Consider the following 24,812-nt stretch of genomic DNA (forward strand, 5'->3'; position numbering starts at 1 on the left):
CCAACGACGCAAGACGCCGCCGATCAGACCAGCAGGACTACTAAACTCGATTCTGCCCCCAATCCTGCCCTTTCAACAAATTGGAATGGATCTCCTCGACCCCTTTCCACCTTTCTATGGGTAACAAGTGGATCATCGTGGCCACTGACAACCTTACCCGTTACGCCGAAGCAAGAGCACTACCAAATGGTACCGCGGCAGAAGTCGCCAAATTTTTTGTAGAACAAATTCTCTTGCGACACGGCGCCCCAGAAGTGCTCATCACGGACAGGGGAACGGCGTTTACGGCGGAATTGACGCAAGTCATCCTGGAATACAGTCATACAAGCCATCGACGATCAACTGCGTACCATCCCCATACCAATGGCCTTACGGAGCGCCTGAACAAAACGATCGCGGATATGATCGCCATGTACGCCGACGCTGAACACAAGACATGGGACGCCATGGTGCCGTACGTGATCTTCGCGTATAGCACGGCAGTCCAGGAGACGACCAGAGCGACCCCGTTTAAGCTTGTGTACGGAAGGAAGCCCACGACGACGCCCTACGCAATGCTGCCGCAAGTAACCAACGAGGACAACCTTGACCGGTCGATGAGTCCATTGTTCTGAGGGTGGTATCAAGAGAACGTCTTATGCACGATGATGACGGCGAGAAGTACTTCAAGGGCTTCAGAAAGAAATGTCTTTCCGTGGTCACTAACGAGAATACGGAATTCTCCATTGCTCAAGGCTATCGCACACAGAAAAAAATCGGCGACTTCACAAGCGGCACCGTGGCGAAGAGGGACATTTTCAGCGTACCACTTCAGTTGGTCGATGGTGGTGACAACCCATTAGTTGCCATCTGGCGTGAAAAGAAGAGGTTCGGACAAGTCAATTGTGACCGTGTCAAAAGTAACAAAAGGGCAAGATAGAAGTTGCATTAAGCCAACAGCAAGAGAAGAGATGTTGAACGCTCGGGATGCTGGCAAGACGGACAGCATGAAATCCATTTCACAATTCTGGCAGAAATTTACTCCAGGTCAGAAGTAGCGGCTCTTGATACGGTAGTAAGTTTTATGGTGGCCTAAATGACTAGCAGTGGCGGCGTCGTGATAAGCATACAAATATTTAAGACGAAGGGAGCGAGGTACATCGGTACCAGGCATTGACCTGTAAGGGCGATAAACGTCGCGATAGAATGTTCTATATTGAAATCGGAAGCGACACTAAGCTGATACCACAAGCGAATATTAGATACTACTGCTTCGCCACGGAGACGAGCGATGGTGTTTGGCAGTAGGGGTCAACCAGCTGCAGGGACGGAAAATCAGCGTTGTTCTCGAGTGGAGCCACAGCGATGAGTGCAACATTCAGGTGGCCGGCAGATGGCTATCTTGCATGGGATGTAGGAGAAGAGGCAGTAGGCGGAGCCACTGGAGCTGGAAGCAATGGGCAGTGAGATAGAGCGTCAGCGCCGAGGCGTTTTCGGCCAGATTTATAGGTGATAGTGAAGGGGTGCTCTTGAAGACGCGCCACCCAGCGACACAGACGACCCGATGTTCTTTAGCGATGACAGCCAACAGAGCTCGTGATGACCTGTTACGATGGTGAGGTGGCGGCCGTGCAAATAAAAGTTAAAATTTTGAACCGACCAAATAACGGTAAGACACCCTTGCTAATAGTGTAGTTATGCTCAGCTGCAGTAAGCGTACGGCTCGCGTATTTGAAGACTTGCTCTTCAGATACGGCATTAAGTTGCAAGAAAATCGCGCGATGTCGGGACTATTGGTGTCAGTGTGAAGTACGGCGCGCACATCTGGGTCAAAATGGCGGAGCACAGGAGTGGAAGAGAGTTCCTGCTTGAGAGCTTAGAAGGCCTCTTCACATTCGGTGGACCAGGCGCAAAGCGCTTGGGAAGTCAAGAGTTTGTGCAATGGGGCCGCAACAGGAGCAAATTTTCAAATAAAATGGAGGAAATAGGATGCCAAGCCAAGGAAGTACCGAAGGTCTTTCTGACGTTGGAGCCAAGTAAAATTAACGGAAGCTGCAATTTTGTCGGAATCAGGCTGGATTCCTGACTTACTGACGACATGGCCTAGTACTTTGGTGGTCTTACTGGCAAAGTGGCATTTCTTGGCATACAGCTGAAGCCCCGCATGAGCAAGGCACTTCAGGACTTCGGTGAAACGCTTTACGTGCTGGATAAAGTTCGACAATATGATGATCTCGTCGAGATAAAACAGGCATTTTTTTTTCAGTTTTATTCCGCGAAGCACGGCGTCAATCATGCGCTCAAAGGTGGCCGGGGCATTGCACAGTCCGAAATGCATCACGTTAAACTCGCAGAGCCCATCGGGGGTAGAAAAGGCGATCCTGTCCTTGTCTGAATCGTGCACGAGAATTTGCCAGTGCCCCGAGTAAAGGTCGAGGAGCACATTGGAGACAGCCTCTTCACCAATGCGAGACAAGGTAATATTTACACGTTCATTAGAGATAGAGGAAGAAAGAGCGCAATCGGACGAAGTAGACAACGTTGAAGTGTCGGCCGCTTCTGGTGCCCTCGTTCACTGGTTCAGCTGTCTTGATGCCCTCGCTCAGCGGTCACACTAGTATTTCTGTTTAGCAACTGTTACACATCTGGTGGAGGTGCTGGGTGTACGCCTCGCGACCTGCATATGCCTACGAGATAAGAACAACACGGAGCTCACACCGATTCATCAGCGCCCTAGCCGCCGCCTCCGCGGCCATTCACCTTAATTCGGACCTCTTACCACCCCGACGAGGACGACGCATCCTCGGCCGACGGTCCTATCGGAAATGGCCACCGATAGCAGGTCCCCGGCGCCCATCCTCTACCACTCGCCGCCAACACCGTCATCTTTTCACCGCGATGTATACGAAGATGCGGAGGACTGGCTGAGCACCTTTGAGCGGGTCGCCCTCAAGAACGGCTGTAGCGACGACCGTAAGCTCCATAACGTGTTTTTTTTTTTGCGCTTGAAGACTCCGCTAGGACATGGTTCGAGAACCACGAGAGCAATCTGTCGCCCTGGGAAGCATTTCGCTAAAATCTCCTATCTAAATTCCCCAAAGCAGACCGCCGAGAGAAAGCGGAAGCTGCGCTGCACTCCCGCAACGAGCAGACAACGAAATCGTCCGCATGTATATGGAGGATATGACGCGCCTTTTCAAGCATGCCTACCCCGTCATGGCGGAGGAGAAGCTTTGCCACCTTATGCGTGGGGTCATGCAGGAGCTTTTTGCCGGTCTTGTGCGCAGTCCACCACGTACTGTTGCCGAATTCCTCACTGAGGCGACCACCATGGAAGCAACGCTCTTGCAACGAGCCCGGCAATACAATTGGTTTTTGCAGAAGCATCTAAAATCACTTGTTTTGGACGTTCCTTTCCTGACTGATGTTGTTGAGTATCTACAGAGTACTGACGATATTGGCTTTGGGTTTTCAGTAAATGTTAAATAGTTGTTTTACTCTATTCTTCAAGACCAGCATTTGTTGGATGTAAAGGAATGCATTGAAGCAAACGGCGATGTGTCTTTTCAGAATTCTTCAGGATTGTCGGTGGATACTTTTATCGATTTATTGCAATTTTACCTATGTTCTACTTTCATTCTTTTTGACAATCTGCCTAATCTGCTGCTCAACGGTGTCTTTATAGGGTCTTGCGTGACCCCGGTTCTTTGTGACATGTTTTTAACAAAAGTTGACTAATCTTTAGATAAATGTTTGCATGGGGGGTGGTTTTAAATGTTTTTATGTACGTTGACAATCTTTTAGTGCTTTTAAAGAAGCAGACTTTCATCACCTACAATAGGTGATGCTTTAAGTGTTTTTGACAAACATGGACTTGGGTTCTCTTTTACCCATGAACTACCCGACACTAACGTTTTACAGTTTTTAGACTTGAAACTAACCTTCCTTGAAAGACACGTTTGCTGGGGCTATTACCCTCATGCTAAAAAAGATAGTTTGCCTTATGATTCTGTGCACTCGAAAACTGTGAATAGAGCAATAGCTTCGCATTGCTTAGAGTCTTCGCTCAGGAAATTGTGCCCGTATCAGTTGCAAGCCAGCTTCCATAATCATATGAGCCGGCTTTCGGCAGCTGGGTTCCCCGGCTGTGTGTTGTTTGCAGTTTGCGAGACCCTCCTTAAAAAGATCAAGAGCGGAACGCGAAGAAGTACTGGAGAGGATCGTCGGAGGACGCAGAAGCCGCTTGTTGTGCCTTATGTGCACAAAACCTCCACAACTTGAAGAAAGTGGCCAACAGGCATGGCATGAGTGTCCTTTTTTCGGCTCCGAACAAGTTGGGAAAGTTTTGCCCCCGAATTTGTAACCCAAGAAAAGGGGGTTGCCAGATAAAGCACGACTCTCGGCTTACAAAGTGTTCTGTTGGAGTGGTCTATGCTATTCCCTTGACGTGTGGAAATCTGTACGTTGGTCAAACTGGCCGATGCATCAACGAGCGTTTGGGGAACATGCACGAAATTTGTCACATTTAAAAGACAAGTAGGCACATTTGGTTGCGCACGTAATCAAGTGCAACGGATGCGGGGCCAGGTTGAATGAGACGAAGATTCTTGGAAAGAGTAAGGATAAAACGGCACGTGTTAGTTTGGAGGCTTTTCACATTAAGATGTTTGGCATCAGGTGTATCAGCATCCCCTCATTATCTCTTCTGACCTCCGAAATTAGGTTTTTAGATGCTGTTATCTATTAACGGTATTTTTTTCTTGCCTTCTCGATGGTCGTTCCTTGATTCCCCTATCTTTCTCCCCATCCTTCTTTCCCTTTGGAAACTTCATCTATATAGGATCCCTCATGGTTTTCAATAAATTTAGTTGTGAGTAGCACCTGTGTATCATCTTCTTTCTTGTGGTGTGTTTAGTTCGGCGCAGTTTTTCACAGTACAAGTATGAACCAACTAGCCCAAGAAACGGTGTTAATACAATTGGCATGAGAGCACGCTTGGCCGTGCGGTTCCTTCGAGATCGCTAGGGAGCGATGTGACCGCTTTACGTGACCTAACCAGGTCGATCGTCAGGGAGGAACTACAAGCCCTCCAGCTACCTTTCAGCGCGCCTTCTATTACATCGCTGTCGGAAGTCGTCCGGGACGAGGTGCGCCTAGCAGCGCAGCAACAACTCCCTGAGGATCCTAATCAGGCTAAGGTCAGACCTACCTATGCATCTGTCCTCTACCGGTGGCCATACCACGACTTAAGCAGGGCAGCAGTCTGGGTTTGCCCGTGTGACTGCTCGACCAGCCTAGTGGCCACAAAAATGTGAAGTGTGGCGTGCACCAGACCGATGGCCCCTCTGCTACCACTGTGGTGAGGAAGGTCATATTTACACGGCCTGCCCATATCGGCGAGGGGGCTTGCGTGGTTTTGCGCCCGACGACCCTTTCTCACGGAACGGCGAACGACCATTCGAAATTGAAGCTCACCTCTCGGGCAAAGTTTTGATGCCATGATTGGGCCTTAGCATTCCCAACGCTGGATGTCACCTTATAAGCCCGGCTGGAAGGTGCACAGCCCGAATCGGCATCCACGGTTTCATCTACGTCGGTGAATTCGTCGTCTTGCACGAGTGTTCGAGAGATTTGATCTTGAGCCTCGACTTTCTACAGGCAAACGGTGTTGTGATCGCCCTACATGAGGTGCGAGTTACATTTTCGACAAAGCAAGCCGTGGCACACAGTGACACAGAAGACCCAGGAGTCAACGCTCTGCGTATTGTCGAAGACAACGTAATACTGCCACCATGGTTCAGTGTGCTGGTGCTAGTGAGGAACGACTCGTTTCACGACTACGAAGGTATTGCGGACAGTAACCCTTTGCTGTTGCTCGAGAAAGGAGTGGCTATAGCGCGCGGTCTTGTCGACCTAAATGACGGCTATGCGACAGTTTTCCTGACGAATTTCACCAATGAAATTCAGCCCGTAGCCAAGGGAACGGCTGTCGCCTTCCTCCACAATGTGGATAGGTTGCCGAATGTGTGCCCCGTGGAGACGAATCTTCACGATGATGCCGCACAACGTAACGCCCTTCAGAAGGTTAAAATCAACCCGGCTTTGTCACCTCATCAGCAGAACCTTCTGTCGTCCCTGCTACTTGATTTTAAAGATTGCTTCGCGGCGAGCTCCAAGGTCAGACAGACGCCGGTAGCCAAGCATCGCATCATCACCGATTCGGCCACGCCACCAGTGTGTCAGCGTCCATACCATGCTTTGCCTAAAGAGCAGGAGGCTATTAGAACGCAAGTCAATGAAATGCTTGCAGAGGATGTTATACAGCCGTTAACAAGTTCGTGGGCGTCGCCGGTCGTCCCGGTGAAAAAGGAAGACAACACGTTACTATTCTGCGTTGATTACAGGAAACTGAATTATGTTACTAAAAAGGACGTGTACCCACTCCCCAGGATCGATGATGCGCTTGACCAACTCCGAGACGCCATGTTCTTCTCTTCCTTAGATCTGAAAAGCGGATATTGGCAGATTGAGGTGGACGAACGAGACAGCGAGAAAACGGCTTTCGTGGCACCCGACGGTCTGTACAAATTTAAGGTGCTCCTGTTCGGACTTTTCTCCGCTCAGGCCATGTTTCAACACATGATTGACACTATTTTAGCTGGTCTGAAGTGGCAGTCATGCCTTGTGTACCTTGACGACGTGGTCATTTTTTTTCGCCTAGCTTTGAACAACACTTGTAGCGATTGCGCATTGTCCTACAAGGTCTCCAGTCTGCGCAACTATCAAGCCAGGGAAATGTCATTTCGCCTGCGAAAAGCTACGTTTCTTGGGACACGTGGACAGCGCACAAGGTGTTCTCCCAGACTCGACAAGACTTCCGCCGTCTCCAGTTTCCCACGCCTAACCGACAGAAGGCCTCCCGACGTTTTCAGGGCCTCCACTCCTATTACCGCCTCTTTGTTAAAGCTTTTTCTCGCCTAACTGAGCCATTAACAGCCTTGACTCGAGGTGACACACCCTTTTTATGGGGGAGTGCCGAAGATTAAGCCTCCAAGGAACACCGCCGCCGCCTGCAAAGTCCACCAATACTAGCTCCTTTTGACGAGAATGCCGACACAGATATCCACACTGACACCAGCAATGTCGGCCTCGGTGCGATCCTGGCAGCACGGTGCAGAACGAGTCATCGCCTACGCGAGCCGTACACTATCTCGTTCTGAAAGAAACTATTCGATAACAGAAAACGAGTGCCTTGCCGTCATCTGGGCTCTGAGTAAGTTCCGACCGTACATCTACGGGCGACCGTTCCGTGTCGTCAGTGGTCACTTGCTATGCTGGCTAGCCAGTATATTAAAGATTCTTCTGGGCGGTTGGCCAGGTGGAGCGTTCGGTTACAGGAGTACGACGTGACAGTCGTCTATGAGTCGGGCCGGCAGTACCAGGACGCAGACTGTTTATAACGAGCGCCCGTGATATCGCCTACGCAAGACGTCACCGAAGAGTGGCCCATTCTTTGTTCCGTTAGCGTCTCCCGTATAGCGCAGCTTCAACGGACCGACTCTGAGTTGTCGCCTCTCATTGAGTACCTGGAGGGTGTTAATGCTAGTGTACCTCGTTTGTTTCGTCGTCGGCTGCGGTTCTTCACTCTGCGGCGTGGAGCACTCTACAAGCGCAACTTTGACATCAGCTAGAGGTTTCTGCTTGTTGTGCCATCCCAGTTACGGCTAGAAATCATGAGCGCTTGTCATGATGAACCATCCGCTGGCCACTTGGGGGTCAGTCGCACACTGGCGAAGATTCGGCTGAAGTACTGCTGACCCAATTTCCTACCATCAGCGCGTAAATACGTATCAACATGCCGCGATTGCCAACGGCGCAAATCTCCTCCTCAGAGCCAGCTGGCTTTTTTTTTTTTCCGGCCCATAGCACCCCCAAAGACCCCATTTTCAGCAAATTGGCATAGACCTCCTCGGCCCTTTTCCGAAGTCGTCCACTGGAAAATGGTGGATTGTGGTCTCAAAGGATTACCTGACACGGTACGCTGAAACCGGGTCACTTGCAAGCGGTACTACTTCTGAAGTCGCCGAATTCGTTGTCCACGACATCGTCCTGCGTCATGGCGTTCCTGCAGCTATCGCTACCGACCGTGGAGCTGCATTTACAGCCCGCTTCACTCAGGCTGTACTGAAGCTCACGAACACCAGCCATACCTAGGCATACAAAAGCCTACAATTACCCTGAGACAAATGGCTTGTTGGAACGCCTCAACACGACCTTGACCGACATTCTTTCCATGTATGTTGATGTCGAGAACAAAACATGAGACCAAATTCTTCCATACGCGGCATTCGCGTATATAACCCCGCAACAAGAAACCAAGTGGTTTACTGCGTTTGAATTGGTCTTCGGTCGCCAGGTCACCACCCCCCTGGATGCTATGCTACCCGTGGACCCCCCTGACAGTGAGACTGAACTTGACGTCTTCAGCGCACGGAAGAAGCGCGGTAACTAGACACCGTATTCACCGTCAGCAGCAGATCGACGCTGACCGCTACAACCTTGGACGCCGCTACGTTACCTACAACCAGAGATGGGCAACCTCATGAGGTCGACCTCAACTTTAAAATGACCTCAACCTCACAGAGTGAGGTGAGATTGAGGTGAGGTCGGCGATAGCTCGAAATGTTTTGCATGAGGTCACGAAATTAGACCTCAACATCATGCGTGAGTTTGAGGTTGAGTGAGGTCGTCATCGTGTGAGGTCGAAATTGTGAGGTCCAGGCTTTTTACTGTTGCCGCGGCTTCCTTCGATTCATTGAAAAACGCTTATTCTCGGTAACCACCCTCGCTCCCTCTGACTTGTTTGTGCCGATGCTTGCCGTCGGCTCAAACCCGGGAGCGCGCGAAGTACATAACTCGCGGGGCTTTGGTCGGACGCCGCAAACAAACAAGCAAACTAAAAAGCGAAGAAAATTGTCTTTGCACAGACGGCGCGAAGGAGTACTGTTTGTCGTGTGCATGCCCGTTTCCAGGCGCTGACGTCACGGCTGCTGCCTTACATTCGATGAAGAAGGATCCCGCTGTATATTACACGGAAACTTAACAGAAACTGGCACAGCGAAACTGTTAGAGAACGTGGTACTGACAGATAAAAAAAAATGGAAGACGCGAACAAACCAGAAAAACCGGCACACGAACATGTGAGCATTTTATCGAGGTCTTCCCTTTCGAATTGTACGCTATCTTTCTTATTCCGGTCCTGTGAATTTACATTCTTATATTCTCCAGAATAATTGTTCTCTTTGGTATTGTGTTCTTTGTTCCTTCTCATAAATTCACAGGTGGCCGCGAATAACTGCAACACCGAATCTTCCGTACATCTTCCTTAGCATTCCTTACATAACCAATATAGCGGCAAAACATGGAAGAGGATGGGACGGCTCAGCTTATAAGACGCAGCTGGTATACAGGAAAGAAGCCTGCGCATATTAACCCTTTACCTGGATGGGAGAGACAAACAATTATATGGCCTTGTATACAGTAAAGACCAATGAAAAAAAAAACGTTTTTGCTACGCAAGGCCCTTTGTTCATCTCTCAGATACGAGTGAAACCAAGCAATGTAGGAGGAAGGAGGATGGTAAGGGATACTTAACTTCATAATATCAGGTCTCTCTTGAAATCTCTTTAGGCGCAGAAAAAAAAATATAAAAGCGTTTTCGTACATGTTTTTATGAGCTAGAAAAGTATTGAGATGCTTTCTGGCTCTATATTTTAGTGTCTAGACGGAAGAATTGGTGGGGCAAACTGAGCAGGTCTCTTTTGTGCTGCCGTCTGCTCGAGGCGGACAAATTAATCGGATGAAATTTTTTGCGGTTAGATGTCGGAGTAATAGATTCAGACATTCGTTTTTTTTTATCAATTAAGGTATACCTGAATAAAACCGATTACACGCTAACACTGAGGAATGCAGTAATAAATCGGTGTCTCAAGCCTTCTATACGCTCTGGGAAGCGCAGTTCTCTTCTGTTTTTAGTGTGCAACACTTGTTAGTACTTTCGTCTACATGGTATTTCTTTTTATATACTTTCTGGTATGTCATTACGCTCGCGCACTGCCCAACAAACAACAGGCTTCTTCCCTCACAGTTGGCTCTTTCTTTGGCATCTTTACTTACCGGCACGGTAATTTAGTTTTTCTCTCTTTTTTGTTGCATATATTGCAAAGCGCGATGTAGTCTCTTAAAACGGAGCTGACACAGATGCGCCACTGCCTTTTGTGTGTATTGGTGACAGTTCGGCATTCACCGCATGAACAAAACCAGAAGCCTAGAGATGGACGGCGAATTAAGGAGCGCGTGCACAGCAGGGAGCGCGGTCCCTCTTGGCTGTGTGCTCGCTTTCTTTCTGTTGTTTTTGTCTTCATTTTACGTTTATGTGCTGTAATTATATGACTATACAGGGAAACGCCTTCTCTGTATGCATGTGCGGTGCATACGGCGAAGCAGCTTCGGAGACACCACTGCGCAATTTATTAGTTCAGTCTTTAAAGGAAAACGAGTGAATACCACAAATAAACTCGTCTCAGGCTTATTGGTGAAATAGTATCTAATATTCTGTTCGGACGTACTACAAGTATATGTCATCATCATCATCAGCCTGGTTATACCCACTGCAGGGCAAAGGCCTCTCCCATGTTTCTCCACTTAACCCGGTTCTGTGCAAGCTGCATCCACTTGACCCCTGCGAACTTCTTATCTCATCCGCCCACCTAACTTTCTGCCGCCCCCTGCTACGCTTTCCTTCCCTTGGAATCCAGTTTGTTACCCTCAGCGACCATCGATTATCCTCTCTTCGCACTACATGTCCTGCCCATGTCCATTTCTTCTTCTTGATTTCCACTAGAATGTCGGTAACTTGAGTTATTTCTCTGACCCACTCTGCACGCTTTCTATTTCTTAATGTTACCCCTACCATTTTTCGTTCCATAGCCCTCTGGGTTGTCCTCAACTTAAGTAGAACTCTCTTGGTTAGCCTCCACGTTTCAGCCCCATAGGTGAGTACAAGCAAGATGCAACTGTTGTATAATTTCCTCTTGAGCGATACCGGTAAGCTGCTAGTCATAACCTGCGAGTGCTTGCCTAATGCACTCCATCCCAATCTTATTCTTCTTGTAACTTCCTTTTCATGATCCGGATCTGCGGTTACTACCTGTCCTAAGTAGACATATTCGCCTACTACTTCCAGTATTTCGCTACCTAATGTAAACTGCTGTTCCTTTCCGAGGCTGTTGAACATTACCTTAGCCTTCTGCATATTGATTTTCAAGCCTACCTTTCTACTTTTCCTGTCTAGGTCATCAATCATTATTTGCAGTTCATCCCCCGAGTTGCTTAGCAAGGCAATGTCATCAGCAAACCGCAGATTACTGAGGTATTCTCCATCTACCCTTATCCCTAACTGCTCCCATTCAAAGTCTCTGAATACTTCCTCTAAACAAGCTTGAATAGTACTGGGGAGATTGTGTCTCCTTGCCTAACACCTTTCTTTATGGGAATTTTGTTACTTTTTTTTATGCAGAACCATGGTTGCTGCGCAGCCACTATATATATCTTCGAGCACTTTCACGTACGGCTCGTCTACCCCCTGATTTCGCAATGCCTGCATCACCGCCGAGGTTTCAACTGAGTCAAATGCTTTTTCGTAATCAATGAATGCTGTGTATAAGGGCTGGTTATATTCCGAGCATTTTTCTATCACCTGATTGATGGTATGGATATGATCGGTAGTAGAGTACCATTTCCGAAACCCTGCTTGATACTTTGCTTGATTGCAGTCTAAGGCTGTCCTGATTCTATTAGCATTTATATCTAAGTATTTATATGTTTTTTTTTGCGGGGCGGGGGGGGGGGGGGGGGGGTGCGTGGACAATTTGCTCCTGCAAAATGGTTCACGTTTAGCAGCAAAGTGGTTCACGTTTAACCCTCTATCCTAGCAGTTCCAACCGCTGTGATTTTTTAATGTAAGCGTGGTGTTCAAAGAACTAATTACTTCTCTCGTAATACGTCACGAGATGACATAGTTATCGACAAACACTTAGTGATTGGCCGGTTGGGACCTCATAACATCAAAAGCATTCCTTTTCGAAATTTTCTGAAGGTATTAATATTTTTTCCTAATTTAATGTATTTGTTCGCAAGATAATGTACAATTTATAAAAACAAAAAGCTTGGCAACCATGAATTTCTTTTTCAAATTAAGAAAAAGATTTTATCGACATTGTTGTCATCGTCACTATGGTCAACAGCGCTTGTCTTTTCAGTATATAGTAAGAACTGGCTTGTTTTATTGCTAATAGGAATCTTATTCTCGTGTAATGGCTTGGATAAACTTTTTGTATTGCATTATGGGCCTATGCGTAGTAATGTGGCACCCATGTAGGCCTTAGAATGAAACCGACCAAAAAAGAGTAGGCGAGGAGGGGGAGAGGATTGCCACTTTAGTGCAGAGTTGGACATGTAGCCTCCGAAGTTTTCTGCATTTATTCGGGATATTAATTGTTATATAAAATTAATAGTAAAATACAGCCTTCATACGACGAACTTCTGGCTTGCCTATATATCCCAGGATTGCTGAGAAATGTATATTACTTTAAGTTACGGTTTAATTTAATGATTCTTCTTTTTTGAGGTAGACTGCCCGACCTCAACCTCACATTTTGAGTTTGAGGTGAGGTTGAGTGAGGTCGCCAATGGTCACCTGAAAAGTGAGGTGAGGTTGCCTGGGGGACCTCAGCCTCAATTGCTGAGGTTGAGGTTGAGTGAGGTCGTCGAAAATGTTTTAAGTTTGAGGTGAGGTCGAGCTTTTTGAGGTCAAATCCCCACCTCTGCCTACAACACGGACGACTAGGTGTGGATCTGGAGGCCTGTTCGTCGCCGCAGGCTGTCCGAAAAGTTACTGCGCCGCTACTTCGGCCCATAACTTGTTGTTCGTCGCCTCAGCGACGTTACGTATGAAATTGCACCAGCATTCATCGCACAGCAGCAAGCGCAGCGAGTTTGTGCATGTGGTGCGAATGAAGCCGTACTACGAGTGAACCCCCGACTGACTTTCAGGCTGCATGTATCTCTTCCGTGATGCCAGACTCGTGGTGTAACTCTTCAACGCTTTTTCTCCCAGCTCTTCTATATGACGGTAACACCGCATCGAGGCGATGCTTCAGAGGAGGGGGCAGTGACACGTGCATTAGAGGTAGAGGAAGAAGGAGCGCAATCGGACAAAGTAGACAACGTTGAAGTGGGGGCCGTTTCTGGTGCCCTCTTTCGCTGGTTCAGCTGTCTCGGTGCCCTCGCTGTGCGGCCGTAGTAGCCTTTCTGTGTAACAACTGTTACAATATTCCTTGCAGATGACCTTGTTAAGGGCCCGCAATTCACGCAGAAACAGTCTGAGCCATGTATTTTACGAACGAGAACCACAGGCGAGGACCAAGAGCTCACTGAGGGCCTTATGACCTTTCGACCAAGCATGTAGGCAATTTGCTTTTCGATGACTTTTCGTTCTGATACCGAAACATGATACAGCCATCGCCGACTAAAAGCTGAGCCGTGCGTTTTTATTCGATGAGAGGTGGCAGAGGTCTTCACTAAAACTGATGTGGACACTTCAAAGATTCTTGGTGCCGCAAGAGGATGTCTAGCAGAGCTGTTGACTGCTCGGATACGAGGCCCGGGCTGATGATGTTTGCGAGCGAAGAGTAGGAAGTCGGAAAGGGTGGCTTGGCAGCAAGCGGTGGTACACAGAATGTTGAGGGGATATGATTGCCATCAAAAATAAAGAAAACTGTGGCACCTCTGGAAGTAAGAATGGCTGGCCAGTTGTATTCAGGGCCACAACCATCGCGCAATCGGAGGTAAGCAGGTGAGGCACGAACCAATAGCTAAACCATCGGAGGTCCACTGTGGAGATGGCATAACCAGAGCTTCGCTGTCAATTACATAGTTAATGCACAATGATCAGCTGCGCGCTTCCAGGGGACAGAATGAAATCAACAGCCGCGAACACATGTGGTGAACAGTCTTACATGGGTAATATATCAGGGTCCGCGAGATAGATATAGGCGCTCGTCGAAGTAGATGAGGGCGGACGTCGACGACAAGGAATCCCACCCCAAGATCAGTAGATAACGCACGCGGGTTTGATAACAGTGCCATTAGCTCCACGAAGTGGCGGACCGATATATGGAGTAATAACTTTGCGCAGGAGAGAACAGAGACAAAAATGGGACAGATTAAACGGCGCCCGTGTCATTGAGGGTCTCAACGCACATTCTTTCCATACTATATGTTAGAGTATTCGGCGGTCGCGTAGGAGGAATTTCAGAGTTCCTAATCGAAGCAGCTTTCCCTTCAAACCCTGCTCGAATAGTTTCCCGCTCAAGGCGCGTAGGGTTGCGAGGCAGGACGAAGCGGTCAAGTGCGGTGAAAAGGCGAAGGGGTTCGGCGTCGAGAAGGACACGACGGCAGGGAAACATTGGGGGAGTTCGGAGGCTGGGAAGAATGCCAAAAAAAGCTGAGTAGGTCACAATAAATTCGTCACTCTGGCGCACACAGGCATGTTATAAGGGGGCAAAAGCCCTTTGCTCATCATGCTGGCGGCGCCGAAAAACACGGCAAATGTGGCCACATATCCTACAATAGTAGCACATATTGCGAAAGGGGCGTCAAGCTGGAACATGACGGGGCACTGGAGAATATGGTGCCATGACAGCGATGTGAATGTACATGGGCGTTGGATACGTCGGAGGAGTCAAGGTGGGTTGGCGTGAAGCATTCTATACCTACATAGAAGAGCGGCCGAGAGGCAAAGGAGGCGTAGCAGGTGCCTTAGCGCAGTTGAAAGAGGCCAGTTCATCCCTAATGATGCAGCGAAAATCCATGGTACCTCGCGGGAGAGTCGGAGATCCAGGGGCTGGAGTGGGGTGGCCAGAGCTCCTCTCGTATCGTTGTGCGTACGAGGGAACGCAAGTTCCCCTCTATGAGGTCGCCGCCATCACCGGCGTCTTGCATGCGGCAACACGACTGAAGCTAGTCTATTGACAGGTCGAGGCTATGTCAGATAGAGAAGACGCATTCTGCGCCAGCAAGGCGTAAAACGACAGTTCTGATATGCCATTGTGTCACAAACCCCCGCCTTTACGGTCAATAGAGGCGATTCCCTTTACTGTTACCCGTCCTCCCTCTATGGGCTTTGATAACACGTTTCAAAGTTAGGCTGATCAACCCGTGAAGTACCTGCGTCGGTGTGTGATTGAGGAATAAGTTTAAGAAGGTCACTTTCTTTTACAAACAATTGAACATATGTAGATAGTAGTCCGAATTACACTGCATAATAATAGGGTACAATAAAAAAAAAAAACGCCACGACATGATAGTGATAAACGATGACTCGGTAAATGACAAATGGAAAACCCGACAATGAACAAAACACTCCTATAAAAAGAAGACTACAAAGATAATTAAGCAAGTATTCCAGATATCAGTATGGGCAAGGGTTATTCCCGTTCCGTTACGGTCTCTCGAAAGACAACAGCGCCGAAATCATGGTTAATACAGGTAAGGCATTCGCTGGGAATGACCGCTTCATTTTATTAAACATTTATGTTCACACAAATTTACTGTTTACGACTACCAGCACATTGTAGTATAGCTTGTTGAAGTAATCTAAATTTCTCCTTCTTTTAATTGCTAACGCTGCGTCGACATTTACTTTGATCTTTTTAATAAAAGTCCACATGCACATATCAATTGACATGAGAAAAAAGTACCCTTCTATAGAGTGTAGATTAATACTGATAAAAGCAATTCGGTATCCATATTCTGAGGGCCAGATATGGACCAGGGGCTGGGCTTCGAACCAAAGACTCGTTCAGTGACGTTATCTCTCAACTGATCTCTGGGCAGGCAAGCGAATTTTGGCATGTCACCATGAGAGCTTGGTTCATGTTAAGGTTGCTCATACTTTTCTGCTCTAAAATTTGCAAGGGCTCTCTTCGCTGCCACTATTTTATCCCAGAAAAACGTCCCTTGTTATCGTCACTATCGTTCAGTTTGGACGGACATGCGCACTAGAGGTTGCTCTGGGATGTCATCTTTAGCGACCGTAATGAATACTGTATACACTTAACGTAGTGAATTTTATGTAACTGGGCATCAGCGAAGAACTCGGTGAAAATTCTGTAGCATACTAAGTTGTTTATGTATGTGCAGACTTGCGAAAATGTGCAAAACTATTCTGGTAGAGCTTTCTCTTAAACCTCAATATTTTTGTAGCTCAGCTGGACAATATCCCTGCAACTATGCAGGGAATAACAAAGGCAAGGAAATTCTGGCATGGTTAACTCTAGCTACTAGGAAGAAATAACTCCGGAAAGAAACGCCAAGAGAGAAACGTTGTGAGCCGGATGGTAGAAAAGTGAACAACTGACCAGAAAAAAAAAAAAAAACAGAGTGGATAATTAGTTCTGCAGAGTAGAGTTGAGAGTTCCGTCAATGCTAAGCGGGGCCCAAATTGGAAATTTACGACAGAAGAAATATTTTCTTTATTAGAGGAAGTTTATATTTAGTGTTTTTGTCACGAGTACCTTATATATATGGCCCAGGATATCTGTGCCGGATTGAGAAAACTGCGGTAAATATCAGTGCTCCTGTTATCCAAGTGCATTGCCGCACAGCTGAAATATTTGTCGGGATGGCACAAAAAAGAGGCTGCAAACTTCTATTGTTAATTTCAGTAAACAGAAGCTCTCCTGAAGGAGAGCTTCTGTTTAAAAGAAATCGAGCACGACGTACAGTCTTTGTCAAAAGTGTTGAGCCCGGGGGGTCTGCTTCTGAGCCATTTCATGTGGCTTGTAATGCATTTCCCGTGTTCCCAATCTTTAGGTGGTAAGAAGATTTTTTTTCCCTACCCTCTCCAATGGAAAGGATCTTCACTAATGCTAAAGTAGCGCCCCTACACGGCTCAGAAGCAGACCCCCTGGGCTCTACACTTTTGACGAAGGCTGTACATGGCCTATAGAAAGCTTATTCGTGACTGTGACATAAGAAGAGTTCTCAATCACGTTTTAACCGTGTGCCTATCTCTTGTTTACAAACTTCACTGCAGAACAGCTGAAGAATACAAACAACATTTCACCTTGCAACATTTCAAGCAGTTTCACGCATGATCTAGTCCTTGAAAAATAAAATATACATTGTGGGAAACGCCTACAGAACAAACCTAGGGAATGTGGAAAATACAAGCATGCCGCATCGGAAGTTCTTTATGTTGTGCCTCTATAAATATTTCAGGTTGCAATGTCGGTCATTGCATGCTCATGAAAAGAATGGATACGTAATTCGAAATCGGGGACACGAATTATTGCATAAGCAAGAAAGAGCGAAAAAAGAACGAGGGGGCAGAAGTACATAATTTTTTGGCTAGTTGAAAACGACAGTAGTCCATGTTTGTTCTCGCCCTATTTCCTGCTGTTCCTATCCCACATGAGCAGCTATGTATGTGACGGTTTCGTCTAGATTTCCTCCAAGGAGGGCAGAGGCTCTCTCCACTCACTCCTTCACCATTGAAGTACCATTTCCATGAGCTGAAGGTAATGTGTGAGCTAAGATTGCAGTCTGGCTTCGCCTAGCGACAGCGTGTTTTGCAAGGCTATACGTTAGTGCAAAATACGACTGCAGAGTTTTTGTAAGCAATGAGTAAACGAATGGTGAAATTTGTCCATACACTACATTTAGTCTTGACAAACTACGATCATGTCGGATCCTTTGCGCCTAACGGTGTGATTTGGCACACACGGTATTTAGTCTTGACAAACTATGATCATGTCGGATCTTTTGCGCCTAACAGTGAACTTTGCCCATACACGGCATTTAGTCTTGAGAAACTAGCATCATGTCGGATCTTCAGCGCCTAAGCAGGCTTGCTGATACACTGCCTTTCTGGTGAGACGAGATATAGTGGTCGCACCCGTTAGCAGCACAAATATGTTCGCAATGGTGCGTGCAAATCATCATTGTGAGAGACGGCTTCTTTGCAACAGGCGCATTTTGTTGTTGTATGGATTATGTTTCTATTATCATTGCCTCATTGTTATGGAATATGTAACTAATATTGTGATGAATGGTTTGTGCATGATGGTACCAACTCTCTGTAGAGCATTTCGTGCTCTGTCCAACCCATTCTGTGGCTTTTTGAAGCCCCACCCAACATTTTCATGATGTTGAAAAAGATTGAATCGAATAACACTTTTAATGGGTCCATTAAGGCTTTTCTGAGAGCGCCGAACACAAGGTATATAATTTAATTGTGTCATAAAATGTATGAGCAATTTTCAAAGAACCGAAGTGACATTAATATATTTCGAAATTTACCAATGTTACGGAGAGCGACTAAACTTTTTCTGGTCACATATTTCGATAAAAAGAAAGAAACACTCACCGACATAGGGTGCATACAACTGATATTTCATTCACCAACCCCTAATAATGCATATCGGCTTTCAAAACATTCATTTCTTTTCGTACTATCAAAAAAATAATATTGGCTGTTAAAGGAAAAAGCTCTCTCACCTTGATAACAGACTTAATTTCTTCATTTTCATAATTTCCCGAATAAATAAATCATTGGATGACCAAAAAACCCAATGCTTGGTGAAGTGTTCCATTGACCTTTAAGCTTGCGCCTGAGCTCCTCCAGGCACCTGTGGCTAATGAGACTCTCTGACGGGAACAACCGACCGCAGCCCTCTTCGCATGCGACCAGGCACCAACGGTTGACTTCGAGGCCAGCTGCATTGCGCGGTCTCCTGAGCTGACCTGCCTCATTGGGATTACCCAGCTCACGGAACACGCACACGCTGGCATGGCTGGCGTAGCTCTCCGCAGCTACGTGTGCCGTCCTACCAGCATTGTGGCACCTGACCTGCGATTACCGACACAGAAGGTTACTTAAGTGCACGCAGCAGGCATCTGTACTAGTTGCTCATTTTTAAAGCGTACAGCACAGTAGATAATAGAGAGATTTAGAATAGAGCAAGGAGTTTTGGAGCGTCAAAATGCGCACGCGAAGAACGTAAGTCATGCTGGGAGTCTTGGGATAACGCTTGGGGCGGCTCCTATTTTTCGAAAATGGGGTTCACCGCCCTTGTGTCGCTTGGGTTACAGCGCATGGTGGCGTCCGGCCAAGCGGCGGCCGCTTACCTTGGCACATATTCGTCATTAACGCTCCATGGTGTCACGCTTTCACGTTAAACGGCGCACGGAGCTGGTGCTATGTGTCGTGATGCCCACACAGCCAAACTTTATGGATAAAACGCACCAAAATTTCTGATTGCTTCCGTATTTACCAAACTGTTAGGGTTAGAGAGTACGCCTTGCATCGTTGCCATGGCGACCAGACGTCCGAAAGTGCGAAGGTTCAAATGAGGGTTCCCGGCTAAGCCTACACTGGCTATAAGCCGATTTCATTTCGCCTGACGAAAACTGTTAAGACTGGTAATTTTGAGATAGCTTTTTGCAATAAGAGCACTTTCTGAAAAATAAAATAACAAAATAACATTGTTGACTTTTATATATTTAAATACTTTTTCACGGTTTACCGACGGGGCGCTTCAATCAACGAACGCAAGCTCAGCTCCGAAGCGTCGGGATAACCCCTATTTTAAAAGTCGCCGTTCGCGGTATACTATTTTCTTGGGGGCCCCAAACCTTGGGTCCCCCAATTCTGAAACTCCGTAATAGATAATGAAGAACCAATTAAAAAAGCAAAGCCTCGTCTCCAGCTCTTCGGCTTTCGTTGGTGTCTGGACAGTAGGGCTGAATGTTTCTTAACATTTTCGAACGATGCAAGCTATACAGCATTTCATCCTTCTTGCTATTAACAACCAGCCAAAACCTGACAGAAAATGAACTCAAAATGTTGCCAAAGCGTAGAAGTTCCCGGTTTGTAGTGAGCCCGTGCTCAAGCGTTTCACTCGATGGTCTCGCAATGGGCAGCGGAAATCTTGTGACCATTGGAAGCCTGCTGCATTCCCGGCGGCACCAGGAACCGAATGGGGTACCTCCCATATACGAGACGTATGTTCCACCAATAGGCCACCACATTTTCGTACTTAAATTGCAGATACAAGGGCAACACTTCTAGGGAAACTTGAATAGAAGGGTAACTTCAGTTGAGAAAAAGGGCTACATATGGGCTTTACCCGTTTGAGGTTGATAACGGAACGCATCAATTATCCTTCACTGCAACGGTTTTGTCCAAGACACCTTTCGATAGCATTCCGAAACGTGCCTAGTGTCAGTACTGGGTACGAGTTACTTATTGGGGAAACGGAGGGTAACCAGTGGTGCCAAGTGTGGAACCTTGTGCCTCCATAATGTGAGGTACAGTCTTTGTCAAAAGTGTACAGCCCAGGGGGTCTGCTTCTAAACTACGTCGTACGGCTTGTAATGCATTTTCAATGTTCCAAATGTCTTGTTGGTAAGAAGATTTTTTTTTGTGCTACCCCCTCCAATGCGAAGGGCTCCTGTTAATGCTAAATTAGCGCCACTACACTGCTCACAAGTAACCCCCCCCCCCCGGGCTCTACACCTTTGACAAAGGCTGTACATTCTCTATGCACAATTTGCCATATGAGCTGTATTTAGGAGTGTCTTACGATGTAACGAAGCCCCGTCCCATCAGTGGTATGGTTTTATCCGTAACCCTTTTCCGAAACGCCCCTCCATAATGTCTCAGAGGTTAGGTCGCTTGACTGCTGAACCCAGTGACGAGTGATTAAATGCCAGCAGCGTTCAGAGGCAGGGGATAGAAAAGTATTCGTATACTGTGCGACATCAATGGGAATTAGAGAACCCCAGGTGGTCGAAATATTCGTAGCCTTCCCCTATGACGTCTCCTAGAACCTGAGTGCTTTTGGGACGTTAAACACTATAAATCAAATCAAACGAAGCATTTCTTAAGCATTTAACCCCAGATCAGGTGCGAATTAGGTCGGAAGAAATATTATGCCTATTGGACAAACTTTCGCTACCCGGCAACGCAAGAAATAGGACCTCTTACCTCTTGATTGCAGGGTACTGAATGGAGGTACCGCGAACTCCCTGTTCGGAATAAGATTATATTTGCTGTATCAAAATATTCACTTATATTAATTTCGAGTCTCTGAACTCCATAACAAAGCGCCGAGACACTCTGGTGCATTTCTTACATCGATATCTGAAATAATCGCAAATGTGCACTGACGTCCCCTTACTGCCCTAACTGCGGATATGTGAACGCATTTTCAGGCCCGTGTCTATTTTCGTTAGGAGCTCTTTTTGCATTGCGTTCCTTTTCCGATGTTTTCATTTCTACCTTTACATCAATTAACTTTTTTGTCAGTTTCGATTTTTTGTAATTTTGTTTTGATTTTGGTGTTTGGTTTCATGGTTATTGTCTTTCTATTTGCTACATTTTTATTTGCTTCACCTATTCCCGCTCCTGCTCTTCCCCTCAACACTCTTTGGCATCCATACTCTAGTCAAGGAAAATTGTCGAGATCTCGGGAATTCTGCGTAGAGAATATGTGTGAGCGCTCAACTGGTTTACGGAAGGCCGGTGATTCGTGTCTCGGTGCAGACACGATTCATTTACTCTTTTCATTTTTTTTACTTATGATTGAATTGAAATCTCTTGAAGACGGTGCGTTGGAAACGTGTGCGCCGCTTGTCAGAAAAAAAAAAGTTTTGTATTGAACACAATCGCTTGCTGAAGAACTATCTCGACCTCTGTGATGGTTTGCTTCTCTCTTTTAGACATTCTAAAGAGATTTGCTGTGGAAAAAAAATAGAGAGGCATTTCTTTGTTTATGATGAGCACTTGTTAATAGCTGAGGCGTACAAATTATAATTCACACATTTACTAATTTTGTCATTCAGGGTGTCACAAACTAATGATTTCACAACTAATATTTGATTCGTTTTTACATGCATAATTCATTGCACAGTTATGTGGTTCTTCAAGTTCCAGGTTCCAAAATATTACAGCAGCTTTGAACAAAAGCTCTACACGCAGCCTTCCCAAATAAAGCATATATTACTATAGGTATTCATTCTAACGTGGCGCCTTCCAGCATGACATGGTGGCCCATTTGAAGGTGCAGATGACACAGCAATATTAGACCAGACCAAGGTATTTTTGCGCTCGTTGAAACCTTGTCTAGTAATCAGTTTATATTAACGTCCTTGACATTCAAAATCAGTCCGGTAAAGGATAATTTTCTTACTACCCAATGATACTCAGTTATCACATTTCCTGATATCATGCAAGTACAACCCCTTTGATGCTTACCATTGAAACAATAATTTTAGAATTCAAATTTAATTCTTTGATACACTGTTGAAAGTTTTATGCACTGAAAGCACTACACGTTTTAATTACAAATGTTTTTCGTTACGCCTAATGCCTATATATGAGAGGGACCTACACATTAGTTAAAAGCATGCAGATATATAGAATAATGTGAAACTATTGGAAACAATGTAAACTACAGCACAACCTGTGTGCCAATGTTAGGGTAAGTTGGCAGTTTGCTAGAGTGAAGTAAGGCTAGACATTTTCAACACACTCAAGATATGGATCCACTGGTGAGAGCTGTATGGGGGTCTTAGCATATTAATCACGCTTCTGATCTCAAAATAGTGTTTTAGTGCGTGGCATTGATACCGCCTTTTGCACAACCATCGAAGCGCAATGAGGTATTGCGCTCCACATTATCGTATTACGGCAGTACATTGTAGCACATGACGCTTACGTAGAGCAATTTTGCATAACACTCATAATACACTCTTTGTTTGGCCCTCTCAACAATGAATGTTCGCACTATTGGCAAAAATGATGTGGTATAATCAATATAACACCTATATGAAGCCACCTCAGTAGTGCATACATATGGCTGTAATTTTTCTGATAGATCGAACACACAAGCAACTGCGCGTAAGAGCTGCATGTAAAGAACCCTTCATGCACTGTTTATTTCCACTTTCCTAAGCACTCAGGAAGCAGCAGTAAGCGGGTACAAAATAGTGCCAAAAATTGTCCCTTCTAATTGCCGTCCCTTGCAATTCTTTAAATATTCACTTTAGTCACGTTATATTTAGAGCTACGTGTGAAGGAAGCAAGCACCGAGGATATTATATCTTTGGTGCAGGCATATACAGTGTGTTAGAAGGAAGATTTTAAGTAATTTTGAAAAATAGTCGGTACACAATATAAAAGAAATGTTTCCGGGTTCATGCTCCCTGTGCTGGCCCACATAATATTCTGAAAACGTCTCTAATTATTGATAATTAACAAAAAACCCTAATGAACTTTTTTATTATTAGTCACGAGCTGGATCTTCATACATCACGCACCCACAAAAAATCACTATACCTTTTTTTTTCTCCACTACACTATAGCTGTTCAGGTGAGGAGAGAATTGCCCATGCCGCGGTCACGGCCTTGGCCAGAATGGTCCAAGTGGCATTTCTTCCTACCTCTTCGCCTAGACGAGATGTTACGACGTGGTTTGAAGAAAAAAAAACTTTTTAAACACATAGTACAATGTTATACAACAAGAATGCGCTGCGCGCACATAAACAAATAAAAACAAATAAAAAAAGTTGTAAGGTCACGTGGTTCGCAAGATGGAACCTCCGTTAAAAGTCTCCCTTTACTCACACATTCACACGCTCTAACACCGCGCACGCATCTCGCTCTTTCGCCCACACTGCCACTGTCCTTGTAACTCCCAGCCCCGTTGAGAGAAACGCACTTAAAAATACCTAAAACGCAAAAACACACAGGGGGAACTCCAAAACACAGACAGAGGCGTGCGCATTTGCAGTGGCTTACTTTCCAAGAAATGCCGAAAGGTTCCCGGGTCCGCGCTTCGTCCATCAGTTGAGATCGGACACCGGCTGCGGAACCTAACAAGCACACAGTCACTTTGGCTGCAAGCTGTAAAACGGAGTGGCCCTCAGAGATACAAGCATTTAAATAAAAAAGGCACTTGCTCACTACTACCCTACCAAGCTTTTACTGAATTGTCTCGATGCGTTCAAATATGCGTGGATCCGTGGATCAGACGAAGTGAGTGTCTGCAGGAATTTTCGCTCAAACCGTACTAGGAAAACAAACTTCACTCGCAAAAAAAAGTACCTCAAAGCCTTCTGCGATTGTCTGCATCGCGAGCTGCTTTCGGGCGACACAGTAAAGTTTCTAAAAACTCACAACCTGAGCGACAGCGACGAGTGGCAATGCTCTGGCGGCCCTCAGCACAACGCGCGACGGCGTCCCGCCGCGAATTGTTGCCTCATGCGATTTGCGTTTTAGAGTTTGCGAAGGTTTTCTTCAATTTACAAACCCGCTCGAAACGGCGGTGGGATCTTGTTTCACCTTCTTTCTAGCCTTTTGCAGCCGTCGTCCGGCCCCACTCGTTTGCCGCGCTGCGCTTTCCGACCGCAGCCCCCCCCCCCCCTTGTTTTTTTTTTCGTGTCGAACACACACGCACACACACAAACCGTTCGGTACGTGTGCGCTGGTAACCGAAAGAGTGTACACGACAAACATTACGAAAGGTGATTTGCCGGTTGTTTGTTCGCTGTCGGTAACCAATAATAATTTCGACCTCACAAGCCGTCCTCACTAAGTTACGGCCTCACTCAATCTCAAACTCACGCATGCGGTTGACGTCTCTTTTGCCGACCTCATTCAAAAAATTGCAGCTGTGGCCGAGCTCACCGGAATCCGTGAGGTTGTC

At 46.3% G+C, this 24,812-nt stretch overlaps 1 protein-coding gene across 1 annotated transcript in view; it reads right to left on the reverse strand.

Moving 5' to 3' along the window:
- Positions 1-24,812, reverse strand: part of LOC146183702 (uncharacterized) — a 45,178-nt gene that overhangs the window by 13,150 nt on the left and 7,216 nt on the right. Inside the window, exon 2 of the mRNA XM_084608406.1 lies at positions 18,802-18,952. Coding sequence (XP_084464532.1) covers positions 18,802-18,952 — 151 coding nt within the window. The remainder of the gene's footprint in view (positions 1-18,801; positions 18,953-24,812) is intronic.

This window comes from Amblyomma maculatum, chromosome 7 (genome assembly GCF_055883805.1).
Source record: "Amblyomma maculatum isolate TAMU_Amacu chromosome 7, ASM5588380v1, whole genome shotgun sequence".
Classification (NCBI taxonomy): Eukaryota; Metazoa; Arthropoda; class Arachnida; order Ixodida; family Ixodidae; genus Amblyomma; species Amblyomma maculatum.